The sequence below is a fragment of the Orcinus orca genome, chromosome 10, assembly GCF_937001465.1.
Source record: "Orcinus orca chromosome 10, mOrcOrc1.1, whole genome shotgun sequence".
Taxonomy (NCBI): domain Eukaryota; kingdom Metazoa; phylum Chordata; class Mammalia; order Artiodactyla; family Delphinidae; genus Orcinus; species Orcinus orca.
In genome coordinates, this window is record NC_064568.1 from 47540946 (window position 1) to 47557699 (window position 16754).

Consider the following 16754-nt stretch of genomic DNA (forward strand, 5'->3'; position numbering starts at 1 on the left):
AGAAGGAATAATGAGGGAAGGCTATATCAGCATATACAATATTATGTCCTTAGGCACAATCTAGAAGAAATAGTCTACAGGGATAAACTGTTCTTGAACTTTAATGCATGAAATTACTTGGCAAACTAGTTAAAAATGCAGATTCCCAGACCTTATAGACTGTCATTCAAGAGATCTGAGGTAGGGCCCAAGAAGTTGCATTTTAACAACCTAGGCTACTTGATGAACACTGTCCACTGAAACCCAAGAATTTCTTAGAGTAAAAGCAAGTAAATTAAATAATGGAAAACAAGAGGGGTTTGGTACAAATTTCATAACAAAGCAAAAAATTACAATGTAGGTAGATTATCTATTCCCCCAAACCATTTCATGTCTCCCTTCATAGTCTATAGCACAGAACATTTAAAAAGCAATGCAGGGCTTCCACGGTGGCGCAGTGGTTGAGAGTCTGCCTGCCGATGCAGGGGACACGGGTTCGTGCCCGGGTCCGGGAAGCTCCCACATGCCCCGCGGCTGGGCCCGTGAGCCATGGCCGCTGAGCCTGCGCGTCCGGAGCCTGTGCTCAGCAACGGGAGGGGCTGCAGCAGTGAGAGGCCCACGTACCGCAAAAAAAAAAAAGCAATGCAAAACTTTAACTGTCCAAGAAAATCATTACTAAATATTAAAAAAAATTGAAAAAGTGGTGAAGCAGCTGCTGGTTAATGACCCTTGTTAAATCTGATAATTGTAGCTCAATCAAATTACTCAGTCAACGTGTTCATTTGCACAGTTTATTTTTATGAAAAAACACTCTTGAGTCCAAAATTAACTCACTCATTTTAGTTAGGTATTTTTACCAAGAAGTTTTAACCAATCTTTAGCCACTGGGTGTTGCTTGTGTCTTCCTAAGCCATGTAAGTTTTCAAAGGGACCACGATTTGCTTAGTCTGAGTATTCCATTTCAGATTAACAGGAACACCCTCCATTATTGCTTGACCATCCAAAGCTGGTCACTTTTTTTTTTTTTTTTTTTTTGCGGTACGCGGGCCTCTCTCACTGTTGTGGCCTCTCCCGTTGCGGAGAACAGGCTCCGGACACGCAGGCTCAGCAGCCATGGCTCACGGGCCCAGCCACTCTGTGGCATGTGGGATCTTCCAGGACCGGGGCACGAACCCGTGTCCCCTGCCTCAGCAGGCGGACTCTCAACCACTGCGCCACCAGGGAAGCCCTGGTCACTCTTAATAACAGGTATTTTTTACCTGGGTCCTGCTCAGGGTCAAGGAAGTCCCATGCCTTTTATCTATTAGAAGATGACAAAGCATCCTTAAACCACAAAATAATTCCCTAACAGTGAATTAAATTAGATTTCTGCATTTCTATAGTTCGTCCCTTTCAGTCCTACAGGTACTTCATTTTTTTTTTTTAAGACTTAACTTTTTCTTTTCATAAATTTATTTTATTTATTTATTTTCGGCTGCGTCGGGTCTTCGTTGCTGCGCATGGGCTTTCTCTAGTTGTGGCGAGCAGAGTCTACTCTTCGTTGCAGTGCGCGGGCTTCTCATTGCAGCAGCTTCTCTTGTTGCAGAGCACGGGCTATAGGAGCGCAGACTTCAGTAGTTGTGGTGCACAGGCTTAGTTGCTCCAAGGCATGTGGGATCTTTCCCAACCAGGGCTCGAACCACTGTCCCCTGCGTTGGCAGGCAGATTTTTAACCACTGCGCCACCAGGGAAGCCCCCCTTCCTTTTTTTAAATATTTGTTAGGAACGACGTTTTTCATATAAATTTATTTATTTATTTATTTTTGGCTGCGTTGGGTCTTCATTGCTGCACGTGGGCTTTCTCTAGTTGTGGCGAGTGGGGGCTACTCTTCATTGTGGTGCGCGAGCTTCCCATTGTGGTGGCTTCTCTTGTTGCAGAACATGGGCTGTAGGCACACCGGCTTCAGTAGTTGTGGCACGCAGGCTCAGTACTTGGGGCTCGCGGGTTCTAGAGCATAGGCTCCATAGCTGTGGCACACGGGCTTAGTTGCTCCGCAGGATGTGGGATCTTCCCGGACCAGGGCTTGAACCTGTGTCCCCTGCATTGGCAGGTGGGTTCTTAACCACTGCGGCACCAGGGAAGTCCCTTCATCTTTTCCTTTTAGAAGCTTTCTTATTTTTTTTTCCCCAAAGAAATTAACTTTTATTTGAAAGGAGACTACCTTTCCCCTCACTATTTCTAAGGACTCTATACAATAGCCTGCTTAAACCATTTTCCCAATACCAAAATTTCTAACAGCAAAGCATACAACTGCTCTAAATAATAAGGCTTGTCCTGCACTGATTAAACTTCAATAATTTCAACACAAAAATCACACTTAACATTTTGAAGTTTTAACAAATGTATTTTAAATACAACATGTTTTGTAGGAGTCCACAAGGTTTTTATCTCTAAAAAACGACATAATTTTTAGGGTTCAAAAATTCCATTCTTCAAAAGAAATGACCAAGTGTTTTCTTCTATAGCTTCAAACTTTCTACACTCAACTATTTGATTGCTCCATGCCACCCCAGACAAACCTGACATGACTGAACTACTTTATATGTTACTAACTTCCCCAAAAGAAAGTTTAAAAAGGAGTCTGTAGTAAATGCAGCTAATACAATATCTAACACAAAAGAAGCTTTAAAAAGACCATTTCTTTCCTCATTTGATTAGGCAGGAGTTAATTTTCTGTAAAAGCAAAAAACAAACAAAAAATCATTTACAAAAGCATAACACTGGGGTTTCCTTTTTTACTCAAGATGTTCAACTACCCAAAATGACAACAATTACATCTTTAAGAATATAATAAAAGGGGTAGAAAACAGCAATACAATTGACAAAGTGTAGAAGCTAAATAAACCAAAGATTTTTTTAAGGGTTCTTTTTAAGGAGTAGGAAGGATCAGAAGCTTGGGGAAATCCAGAATTAAACAAAAAAAGAGAAAGAGAAAAAGATGTCCTCAACTGCAACTACTCTGTTTATCAATAGGAACGAGATCTTGATCGTGATCTGTATTGACTATAGTACGGAGAAGGTGATCTTCTTCTGTACTCGTAATCACAGTCTTCATATCTGCCGTACCCACGATCATATCCTCTATCACGGTTAGGATCTCCACGTCTGCCACCTCCTCCACCTCCACCACTATGAGTTGGTCTGCCCATGTATATGTCTGGTGTAGGTGTGTGAGCTCTCTTGGTGATAGAATAATCTACACGAATTCTTCTACTGTCCAGTTCCATTCCATTTGCCCTTTCCATAGCCTCCTTTGAGTCATCTATTCTCTCGAAATAAACAAAAGCAAACCCTCGTGATCGTCTAGTTCGCTGGTCATAAACCACATTGACACCACTCAATGGTCCATATCGAGAAGATCTCTCTCTGTTGTGTACAAACTGAGGCCAAACACTCCTAGACAAGTGTTGGGATCTGGATTTGCCCTGCTGCCTGTATGTCTTCTCCGGTTAAACACTGGAGAATGACTTTGGCTCCTTCGACGCTGGTATTCTGGTGTATAGGACCTACTTCGAGGTCGTCTCCTATGAGAGTGAGAATGGGATCTGGATCAAGTGTAACGTCTATGAGAATGCCTCCTTGACCTCGACCTGGATTTTGATCTTGATTGAGAATGGGATTCAAAGTGTTTGGAAACTCTTGATGGACTACGAGATCCTGACCTGCTCTCCAATTTTACATGAGCAGGAGTTCCCGCTGGAGATTTTGACTGAGAGTGAGACTCTCTGCCCTCGAAGTTGTTCTCCTCTACATCACTCATGTCGGCCAGGCACTCCCCAGAACTAAATAAGAGACAAGTCTCAGCTTGAGGGCCGATGGCCTAATCAACCAGCTGGCTGGACCGTGGGGAGGAGGAAAGAGTCGGCAACAACAGCCGCTCCACTCCACTCCCACTCGGTCGCAGGCTCCAGCAAAATCTTCAGAAGCTTTCTTAATTACTTTGATTTCTAAAAATCTTATATTGCAATTTGGTGCTAATAAATGGTAGAAACAGCTATTTAGATAGAAAGTGATTCTAATTTCTAAAGATTAACTTTCTATACTAATAAATTCCAACACTCAAAATCAGAGTTCTAATTATTTAATTAACAAAAGATAAGAATATTATAGTCATAAGGGAGCATTACAAAATAATTATAATATTGACACACTTAAACTTATTTTGACCATGTTGTCCATTTGGTCGATGGGCTTAAGACTGCCAGTTGCAATTCATTTTACATTTAATGAGCTTATTAAATTCTATATCAGTACAATGTTGCTACATCAAAAATATGCTTTTGATTTAAATATTTTGGCTGAGGAAGCGAATATAGAAGAATGTAGCCTAAACATACTTCTATTAACTTTGGCTATTTACATTTTTAAATTATTCAAACGGAGCCCCTGCTTCTCAATGGTCCCCTCCTCTCACTCTCTCTGCTCCAGCTATGATCCCCCATCAGTTCCCAGGACACACCACACTGCTCTATCCTGCCTCCAGTCACTCTCAGTACAGTGTTCCCTCTATCTCTGGATTCCTTCTCCCATTCTTCCCGATACCACCTCCACCTCCCATTTCACCTGGCTAATTATTACCTATTCTTCAGGTCTCCTGAAGAACGTCACCTCCTAAAGGCAGTCTCTGTCTATCTTGCCACAGCTATTCTCCCTCAATAAAGTTAGGTTCTCCTGGTACTTATTCCCATGATACCTGATACTTCTTCATGGCACTCTACACCCTTATAATTACTTAATTATAACTTTTACTTATTAGCTATAAGCCCCATAATAGCAAGGAACTGATGGTTTGATTCACCAGTGTATTGGTAATCAATAAGCATTTGATGAAAGGCTTTTTAATTGAGCTATCTTGACAGTTTCCTCCTATTTAAAAAAAATTTTTTTAAGTTGTGCTTAGTTCTATCTTTTGTTTTCTAAATATTACTTAATGTATCTCTTCAGTTTGAATATGTATTTACTTTATAACTACAAAAGATTACATTTTCTTAAAAAAGATGTAAAATTTTTAATATTTTAAAAGTAAACATTTAGATATAAGATTAAGTTGACTCATAAAATTATAAGTAATTATAAAAAGAATTAATGCCTGGAATATATTTGAAAATTATCAACCAGGAAATCTGCTGAGTGCTATGCTAGAAAAATTGGGCACCATCCCAGGAAACTTAAGACCAGGAGGAACAGAGAAGTACACTGAAAAGACATCCCACTCCGCTACATATCCTGCCCTTTCTGTGATCAGGACATATACTCACTGAGAGAGGAACGGGGATTCTTTAAAAAAAAAAATTTTTTTTAAGGCATTCTGCTTAGGAGTAGCAGAAAGGGTGGGCTGGCATACAGCTATGGATAACAGAATTAAGCAGACAACTTATTCCTGTTCATCAGAGGACCTTTTAGCAAAACATTAAAAACTTTGTATTATACATTTTTGTAAATTACATATAAAGAAAATTATGCTGTAGGTGATCAAAAACGAAAGATACAATATTACCTAATATTCCCATATCTGTCCATACTGAAAGAACCATGCTTGACCACCATCTTGAAAGGTGGTTGGTGTTAGCAAGGCTTCCAATCATCATATGAACAGGGCCTTTAACAAAGTAATCCAGTTTCTCCAGTGTGTCACTAATGGGATTGAAACAAAAAGGTGATTCTGGCTACACTGAAAAGCATCAAATAACAAGGGATTATTATTATTAATGATTAAAATTTCTTGTGCACCTATTACATGTCAGCATAGTGAGGGATGCTTTGCATAGTCATCTCATTTACTCCTCCCCAATACCCTGAAATGCAGAAAGGCATCCCCATTTAACAGACAAGAAAATAGGTTCAAAGAGTTGAAAAAGTTTGCCCAGTGACACAACTGCTAAGTAGAAAACCTGGAATTTAATTCTAAAGCCTACGACTTTCCTTTAAAGCCTCTCTGGGTAAGGTGCTCAATGAGTAATGGTGTTGACATGGCAAATAAACATGGATTATCTTTTGTGTAACCCTACAATCCAAAATGGAAGATCATGCTTCCACATAAAATATATATGCAAACAAGTCGCACAGTGATGGGAAAGTCAGGCAGCTCCATCACTCACTTGTCCTCTCCATCTTGCCACATCATTCAAATCCATGCCATAAGAAAATGTCTAATTTACTACATGGCATGGGTATTTCAGTAACCATAACAAAATCTTCAATCTATACATACCAAGGGTCCACTGTTTGCAATCAGCAATACTTACACTTTATTCTAAGGACTAAAGCAGAAATAATTGTAAATATAATAGTGCAGGATAAAGTATGTAATTAATTATGTTAATATGGGGGAAACAAGATTTTCTGTGTAAGAGTAGAGATTCAAATATAATTTTAAAGTTTTAAACGTCTGTAATATTAAACTTGAACTGTCAAATTATGACTTATTTTTAATATGCTACAATATATTTCCAAGCTCTTTCAACTAGAAACAATGACAAAGTAGCAGCAATGAGCATCCCAAGAATCCAAGTTATACTTTCTAAATACCACTCCCCATAAAAAGGATCAGGGCTCCTTAGAATATTCACTGATTCTAAGAAAAGCAATATAAATGTGAACCTTTATCCTGAACTAAAAATCAAGGAAGTTATCAAAGATTGATGGATTCATGTCAAAAGGACACAACAGAAAGCTTGAAGGGACTCCCACTGACAAAATTTTGGATAACCTGAGCATCAAAAGAATAGACTATAGCTGAGAAAGACACAGAATATATAAAAATCCTTGAGTCTATATAGTGATACTCCAAAAAATGAAAGCATTACTCAATGGGAAAAAGGAAAAAAAAAAAATCACTGGCAGTGATTATTAAACTAACTTTTTACTCTGAAAATTGGTCCTTAAAAAAACACATTTATCTTGCCTTTTCAGTAGGAACTACAGTATAGGTTAACCAAAAAGCCCCAGTTAATAAGGGAAAGTTCCTTTACAGAGAAGAATGCCAGTTTATAAATGTAAAAAAAAAAAAAAAAAAAAAAAAAAGGCGCAATAGGAAAAATTACCATTCTGCAACCCCTGACAAAACTAATTGAGACAAGCAAGGATTGTTAATGGATGCCTAAAATCATTAGACAAAAGACTGGGGAACTGGATACTCACAGTGCCAAAGTATCATCCCACAGATTACTTGCTTGCTGCAAAGGGAAATAAAGCTTACTTTTCCATGGAGAGGCCTGGCTGTCATAATCTTAAGCAATCAAAATTAATATCACCATTAAAGATACAACCAGATAGCAAATACTACTTCCTGATGTGATGCAATATGAAGTACACAGCATCACCTACAAAATATTCTGTCCAAACAACACTTAGGGTCTTGTTTTAATTAGTAGGAAACAGAGGAATATAAATCAGGTTAAACATCACCAGGAAGAAATAACCAGTTAAATCCAGAATGTGGAGTAGCTGTGTGCTGCTAGTGCTGCTTAAGGCTCCAGCTCACAGGGCCAGGCACAACATCTCTGCACATGGCCCCGCTGAGCCAAGGTGTCATGTGCAGAGCTTCTGCACACAGCCCGCCAAGCTCAAGTATCAGGTGCAGCCTGATACATTTCATGCTAGAAACTCTTGTCTGAATTGCCAGGAAGAAGGCCACTGCACGCAGTACTCTATGAGCAAGTGAAACTAGACTAAGCACAAAGGAAAAAACATGAAATGTAGATCCTCTAGCAACAGGAGTAATGGAAGATTTCCCTAAATCTGCCCTCAAGCTTTTCCTTGATTGATCTGTGAGTATGGAACACTTCAAAACTAAATAGTGTGAAGAGAGAAACCTTCAAGATAGCGGAGGAGTAAGACGTGGAGATAACCTTCCTCCCCACAAATACATCAAAATTACATCTATGTGTGGAACAACTCCTACAGAACACCTACTGAACGCTGGCAGAGGACCTCAGACTTCCAAAAGCCGTGTGGCTGACAGGGTCTTGGTGGTCTGGCTGGCTGTCAGGCCTGAGCCTCTGAGGTGGGAGAGCCGAGTTCAGGACATTGGTTGACCAGAGACCTCCCAGCCCCACATAATATCAATCGGCAAGAGCTCTCCCAGAGATCTCCATCTCAATGCTAAGACCCAGCTCCACTCAACAACCAGCAAGCTCCAGTGCTGGACACCCCATGCCAAACAACTAGCAAGACAGGAACACAACCCCACCCATTAGCAGAGAGGCTGCCTAAAATCATAATAAGGTCACAGACACCCCAAAACACACCACCAAACGTGGACCTGCCCACCAGAAAGACAAGATCCAGCCTCATCCACCAGAACACAGGCACCAGTCCCCTCCACCAGGAAGCCTACACAACCCACTGAACCAACCATCCCCGCTGGGGGCAGACACCAAAAACAGGAACTACAAACCTGTAGGCTGCAAAAAGGAGACCTCAAACACAGTAAGTTAAGCAAAATGAGAAGACAGAGAAATACACAGCAGATGAAGGAGCAAGGTAAAAACCCACCAGACTAAACAAATGAAGAGGAAATAGGCAGTCTACCTGAAAAAGAATTCAGAGTAATGATAGTAAAGATGATCTAAAATCTTGGAAATAGAATGGAGAAAATACAAGAAACATTTAATAAGGACCTAGAAGAACTAAAGAGCAAATAAACAATGATGAACAACACAATAAATAAAATTTTAAAATTCTCTAGAAGGAATCAACAGCAGAATAACTGAGGCAGAAGAACGGATAAGTGACCTGGAAGATAAAATAGTGGAAATAACTACCACAGAGCAGAATAAAGAAAAAAGAATGAAGAGAATTGAGGAAAGTTACAGAGACCTCTGGGACAACATTAAATGCACCAACATTCAAATTATAGGGGTCCTAGAAGAAGAAGGGAAAAAGAAAGGGACTGAGAAAATATTTGAAGAGATTATAGCTGAAAACTTCCCAATATGGGAAAGGAAATAGTTGATCAAGTCCAGGAAGTGCAGAAAACCCATACAGGATAAATCCAAGGAGAAACACACCAAGACACATATTAATCAAAATATCAAAAATTAAATACAAAGAAAAAATATTGAAGCAGCAAGGGAAAAGCAACAAACAACATACAAGGGAATCCTCATAAGGTTAACAGCTGATCTTTCAGCAGAAACTCTGCAAGCCAGAAGGGAGTGGCAGGATATATTTAAAGTGATGAAAGGGAAAAACCTACAACCAAGATTACTCTATCCAGCAAGGATCTCATTCAGATTCAAAGGAGAAATTAAAACCTTTACAGACAAGCAAAAGCTAACAGAATTCAGCACCACCAAACCTGCTTTACAACAAATGATAAAGGAACTTCTCTAGGCAGGAAACACAAGAGAAGGAAAAGACCTACTGTAACAAACCCAAAACAATTAAGAAAATGGTAATAGGAACATACATATCGATAATTACCTTAAATGTAAATGGATTAAATGCTCCAACCAAAACACACAGACTGGCTGAATGGATACAGAAACAAGACCCGTATATATGCTGTCTACGAGAGACCCACTTCAGACCTAGGGACACATACAGACTGAAAGTGTGTTGATGGAAAAACATATTCCATGCAAATGGAAATCAAAAGAAAGCTAGAGTAGCAATTCTCATATCAGACAAAATAGACTTTAAAATAAAGACTATTACAAGAGACAAAGAAGGACACTACATAATGATCAAGGGATCAATCCAAGAAGAAGATATAACAATTGTAAATATTTATGCACCCAACATAGGAGCACCTCAATACTTAAGGCAAATGATAACAGCCATAAAAGGGGAAATCCACAGTAACACAATAATAGTAGGGGACTTCAACACCACACTTTCACCAATGGACAGATCATCCAAAATGAAAATAAATAAGGAAACACAAGCTTTAAATGACACATTAAACAAGATGGATTTAATTGATATTTATAGGACATTCCATCCAAAAACAGCAGATTACACTTTCTTCTCAAGTGCGCACAGAACATTCTCCAGGATAGATCATATCTTGGGTCACAAATCAAGCCTTGGTAAATTTAAGAAAACTGAAATCATATCAAGTATCTTCTCCGACCACAATGCTATGAGACTAGATATCAATTACAGGAAAAAAACTGTAAAAAATACAAACACATGAGGCTAAAAAATATGCTACTAAATAACCAAGAGATCAATGAAGAAATCAAAGAGGAAATCAAAAAATACCTAAAAACAAATGACAATGAAAACATGACAACCCAAAACCTATGGGGTGTAGCAAAAGCAGTTCTAAGAGGGAAGTTTATAGCAATACAATCCTACCTCAAGAAACAAGAAAAATCTCAAATGAACAACCTAACCTTACATCTAAAGCAACTAGAGAAAGAAGAACAAAAAAACCCCCAAAGTTAGCAGAAGGAAAGAAATCATGAAGATCAGATCAGAAATAAATGAAAAAGAAATGAAAGAAACGATAGCAAAGATCAATAAAACTAAAAGCTGGTTCTTTAAGAAAATAAAAAAAAATGATAAACCATTAGTCAGACTCATCAAGAAAAAAAGGGAGAAGACTCAAATCAACAGAATTAGCAATGAAAAAGGAGAAGTAACAACTGACACTGCAGCAATACAAAGGATCATGAGAGATTACTATCAGCAAATACATGCCAATAAAATGGACAATCTGGAAGAAATGGACAAATTCTTAGAAAAGCACAACCTTCCGAGACTGAACCAGGAAGAAATAGAAAATATAAACAGATCAATCATAAGCACTGAAATTGAAACTGTGATTAAAAATCTTCCAACAAACAAAAGCCCAGGACCAGATGGGTTCACAGGTGAATTCTATCAAACATTTAGAGAAGAGCTAACACTTATCCTTCTCAAACTCTTCCAAAATACAGCAGAGGGAGGAACACTCCCAAACTCATTCTACCATCACCCTGACACCAAAACCAGATAAAGATGTCACAAAAAAAGAAAACTATAGGCCAATATCACTGATGAACATAGTTGCAAAAATCCTCAACAAAATACTAGCAAACAGAATCCAACAGCACAGTAAAAGGATCATACACCATGATCAAGCGGGGTTTATCCCAGGAATGCAAGGATTCTTCAATATATGCAAATCAATCAATGTGATACACCATATTAACAAACTGAAGGATAAAAACCATACGATAATCTCAATAGATGCAGAAAAAAGCTTTTGACAAAACTCAACACAAATTTATGATAAAAACCCTCCAGAAAGTAGGCATAGATGGAATTTACCTCAACATAATAAAGGCCATATATGACAAACCCACAGTGAACATTGTTCTCAATGGTGAAAAACTGAAACCATTTCCACTAAGATCAGGAACAAGACAAGGTTGCCCACTCTCACCACTATTATTCAACATAGTTTTGGAAGTTTTAGCCACAGCACTCAAAGAAGAAAAAGAAATAAAAGGAACCCAAATTGGAAAAGAAGAAGTAAAACTGTCACTGTTTGCAGATGACATGATACTGTACATAGAGAATCCTAAAGCTGCTACCAGAAAACTACTAGAGCTAATCAATGAATTTAGTAAAGTAGCAGGATACAAAATTAATGCACAGAAATATCTTGCATTCCTATACACTAATGATGAAAAATCTGCAAGGGAAATTAAGGAAACACTCCCATTTATCACTGCAACAAAAAGAATAAAATACCTAGGAATAAACCTACCTAAGGAGACAAAAGACCTGTATGCAGAAAACTGTAAGACACTGATGAAAGAAGTTAAAGATGATACAAACAGATGGAGAGATACACCATGTTCTTGGATTGGAAGAATCAACATTGTGAAAATGACTATACTACCCAAAGCAATCTACAGGTTCAACACAATCCCTATGAAACTACCACTGGCATTTTTCACAGAACTAGAACAAAAAAATTTCACAATTTGTATGGAAACAAAAAAGACCCCGAATAGCTAAAGCAATCTTGAGAAAGAAAAACAGAGCTGGAGGAATCAGGCTTCCAGTCTTCAGACTATACTACAAAGCTACAGTAATCAAGGCAGTATGGTACTGGCACAAAAAGAGCAATATGGATCAGTGGGACAGGATAGAAAGCCCAGAGATAAACCCATGCACATATGGTCACCTTATCTTTGATAAAGGAGGCAAGAATATACAATGGAGAAAAGAGAGCCTCTTCAATAAGTGGTGCTGGGAAAATTGGACGGCTTCATGTAAAAGAATGAAATTATAATGCTCCTTAACACCATACACAAAAATAAACTCAAAATGGATTAAAGACCTAAATGTAAGGTCAGACACTATAAAACTCTTAGAGGAAAACATAGGCAGAACACTCTATGACATAAATCACAGCAAGATCCTTTTTGACCCATCTCCTAGAGAAATAGAAATAAAACAAAAATAAACAAATGGGACCTAATGAAACTCAAAAGCTTTTGCACAGCAAAGGAAACCATAAACAAGCCAAAAAGACAACCCTCAGAATGGGAGAAAATATTTGCAAACGAAGTAACTTACAAAGGATTAATCTCCAAAATATACAAGCAGCTCATGCAGCTCAATATCAAGAAAACAAACAACTCAATCCAAAATTGGGCAGAAGACCTAAACAGACATTTCTCCAAATAAGATATACAGATTGCCAATAAACACATGAAAGGATGCTCAACATCACTAATCATTAGAGAAATGCAAATCAAAACTACAATGAGGTGTCATCTCACACCGGTCAGAATGGCCATCATCAAAAAATCTGCAAACAACAAATGCTGGAGAGGGTGTGGAGAAAAGGGAACCCTCCTACACTGTTGGTGGGAATGTAAATTGATACAGCCACTATGGAGAACAGTATGGAGGTTCCTTAAAAAACTAAAAACAGAACTACCATATGACCCAGCAATACCACTACTGGGCATATACCCTGAGAAAACCATAACTCAAAAAGAGTCATATACCATAATGTTCATTGCAGCTCTATTTACACTAGCCAGGACATGGAAGCAACCTAAGTGTCCATCAACAGATGAATGGATAAAGAAGATGTGGCACATATATACAATGGCATATTACTCAGCCATAAAAAGAGACGAAATTGAGTTATCTGTAGTGAGGTGGATGGACCTAGAATCTGTCACACAGAGTGAAGTCAGTCAGAAAGAGAAAAACAAATACCGTATGCTAACACATATATATGGAATCTAAGAAAAAACAACTCGTTCTGAAGAACCTAAGGCCAGGACAGGAATAAAGACACAGACACAGGGAGTGGACTTAAGGACACAAGGAGGGGGAAAGGTAAGCTGGGACGAAGTGAGAGAGTGGCATTGACATAAATACACTACCAAATGTAAAACAGATAGCTAGTGAGAAGCAGCCACATAGCACAAGGAGATCAGCTCGGTGCTTTGTGACCACCTAGAGGGGTGGGATAAGGAGTGTGGGAGGGAGACGCAAGAGGGAGGGGATATGGAGATATATGTATACATATAGCTGCTTCACTTTGTTATACAGCAGCAACTAATACAACAATATAAAGCAATTATACTCCAATAAAGATGTTAAAAAAAAAATTCAGAATGTGGGACAAGGTAGACCCTTCAGACCAGACCCTTCAGTAAGTCTGCCTCATGGAAGAGAGGAAGTAGGAGGGAACCATCCTAGATTAAGAGTAATTGAAGAGGCATGACAAACAAATGCAACATGTGAAACTTGTCTCACCTTGTGCACTATTATCATTAGATACTTTATTCTCAGTATCTCCTCAAATGTAAATGTCCATGAAAACCAAAACAAGAAAAACATTTGTATAAATTTTCCAAACCATGGAAGTTGACATTTCATTGTACTCTACTCACCTCCACTTAGTAGCTTCATGACTAGCCACAGCTCATCTTTTACCACAAAAGACGTGTAGTAAGACACAATATTAGGATGATGGCACTGACTCATGGCTTGAATTTCTTTCTACAAAGAAGAGAAAAAATGGTAATTCATTATATGCAAGGCTAAAACAACACTAGAAGTTACTGAATCCAGATCTGGGAATTCCAAAGACTATGTCACAACCTTTCTGGGATTTTCATGCCTGAACTCTGCAAGAATGGTTAAACCAAAAAAACCGCTTGGTTTCCCTCAGTCCATTCTGACTCTTACTCCTTTCACTTGTTAAACTAGCGATCTCTGAAACCAAAAACATGCACTATTTATCACACCCTGCGACAGCACCACAGAGGCCTCCACTGGGACACATATTTTTACTTCCAGGTGCCCTTAAAGAACCATCTTGGGAAATCAGGTTTTACAGTCACAGAGGATAATTATCAATACTAATAAACAAAGGGTGGTTTGTTTGTTTGTCTTTCTTCTCCAAAACACTGTTTCACATCATTTTTGTGAAATGATTAACGGTTCCCACTTTAAAGAGGCCATGAACTAAATCCAAAGTAGACACCTGAGCCCAAAGTCTCAGCTTATACTATCTCATTCGAATTTAATGAATTTAAATTAGATTTGGTGTGATAAAATGCCTTATAAAAGCCCTGTGTGATCAGGGCCCTGCTTACCTCTCCATCATTCCTACTGCCTTCACTGACCCCTACCCCCAACATACCCCAGTCCTATGATCCAGTCAAAGTAACTTCAAGTGAGCCATGCTTCTTCTAACCATGGACATTTAAAATTAACCCTGTTGTTCCCTCTGCCTCAAATACACTTCCTTCATTTTCACCTAGCTGAAAACACCAATTCTTCCTTCTGATCTCAGCCAAAATACCAGTTCCTCCCAACTTCCCAGGTTGAGTTAGTTAGGTGTCCCTTCTCTTGGCTTCCAAGCTCTGTGCATATCTCCTTACATCACAGCACATATGTACTGGATAGTACATTGGATGCTTATTTGTCTGTCCTTCCCTGCTAGACTGACAACTCCAAGAAGGCAAGTACTTAAAAGTGGACTCATACACATGGTGGGAATTATCATACGATGCTGTAATTGCCTATTTATTTTTCTGCATCCCTCACAAAACTGTAGCTCAGTGAGAGGTCAGATTCTGTATACTGGCCCTTATTGTGCCTGGCACACAGTATACCCTCAATAAAATTTTGCTGAATGAATAAAATCCTATAGCACTTTATATAGCTTTTTACTTACTGATGTATTAATACTTGCCCTATGCCCTTGGTATTTGTTCAGTAAGATCAATTGTGTAAAAGTTGCCCATAATCCCTGATTCATAAGAAGTGTTCAATAAACACTAGTTTTTCCATTCTCATTTTCTCTACTTGAATGTAAATTCTTTTACGGCAAGGACTTTGTTGTGTGCATTTTTGCTACCCACTAAGTTACTAGCACAGTCTTCCATACTAAAAGGTAAGTAAATATGAAGGATAAGGAAGAAGAACTAAAGTAAACACCTGCCTACTGACATAGTTATACAGGATTTGAAGAGATAAGATATGTACATATAAGAGGGAATATAAAGAGAACAGCATATATGTGCCAAATGAGCAGTAAAGATAGTAAATGTTACAAGAATCCAGAGGAAAGAACAGTTAAGGCAGGCAAGAAGTCTTCACAGAGAAGGTGGGAACTACGTTTAGTTCTGCAGGATGTGGGATGTTATAGCAGTACAAGGTGCAAAGCACATAAAATTACAAAAAGAGGATGAAATAAGCAAGACAGATTTTAGGACACAGGAGTAAACCTGTCTAAGGTTAAGCAGTTCATGCTTTCAACAGAAATTTACCAAATGCCTACTCTGTGCCAGGCACAGTCCTAGGTGCTTGACCACAATGGTGAATCCTCATGAAACTTACAGTCTGGTGAAGAAGTCAGACAAATACTAATTAATAACACAGATGAAGAAAGTCTGATAGGAGAAGTACTAAATACTACATGATTTCATCGGAGAGGTGAATTACCAAAAATTAGGAGTGACAATCAGGGAAAGCTTCCTATAAGAAGTTTTACTACACTGACACTGAAATAGGAAAGATAAATATGTTTTTAGGGGTTTTGATTGTTTAATTACCTGGGACCGTATCATAAAGGAGCTTGTAACTGTGTTCAATAATTTAGGCTTCATCCTAACAGCAATGGAAAGGCATCAAAGGTTTAACTATATTTATTTTTTCATAAAAATCACTCTGGCTGTAATGTAGAAAATAAAAGAGAGAAGGCAAGACTAAAGGGAAAGACTCTGTTCAAGGTTGTTGCCATGAGCTGGGTGAGATGATAATGGCCTGAAAAACGATAAACAGCTAATTTCTCAGTTTAGATTACTGTACTATGGTTATGTTACTCTTAGGAGATGTTGGGTGAACAGCATATGGGAACTTTCTATGCTGCTTTAGCAGCTCTTCTGTAAGGTTGAGACTATCACAAAATAAAAAGTTAAAAAAAAATAAGTGGTAATATGAATGAAAAGAAAGGGAAGAGTCGAGATGATACTAAAGAGGTATAAACAATAGGGCTTGGTGACTAACTGGACAGGAGAGGTGAAAGAGACAGAAATCACATAGGGGAGTGACAATGCAAAGAGCTGGGGTCAAATGGTCCAAGGTCTTAAATGTTAAGCAAAAGGTTTTGAGCTTAATCCTGGAAAAAAGAGTACTACAAAGGGTTTTCTAAAAGGAGACTATGGCGGGGGGCAAATTGGGAATTTGAGATCAACAGATACAGACTACTATATATAAAACAGATAAACAATAAAGACCTACTGTATAGCACAGGGAC

At 38.5% G+C, this 16754-nt stretch overlaps 1 protein-coding gene and 1 pseudogene across 3 annotated transcripts in view; both read right to left on the minus strand.

Annotated features, from left to right (window-relative positions):
- OXSR1 (oxidative stress responsive kinase 1) overlaps positions 1-16754 on the minus strand; it is a 99408-nt gene that overhangs the window by 61879 nt on the left and 20775 nt on the right. For 2 of the 3 annotated variants that reach the window (XM_004277903.4, XM_033402155.2), the window contains exon 3: positions 13879-13987. In XM_004277903.4, the coding sequence (XP_004277951.1) occupies positions 13879-13987 (109 nt within the window). Of the gene's footprint in view, positions 1-5516; positions 5654-13878; positions 13988-16754 lie in introns of those variants that run through there. The other variant, XM_049715936.1, reaches the window with a different exon arrangement.
- On the minus strand, positions 1053-5498 carry LOC117195871 (transformer-2 protein homolog alpha-like; annotated as a pseudogene).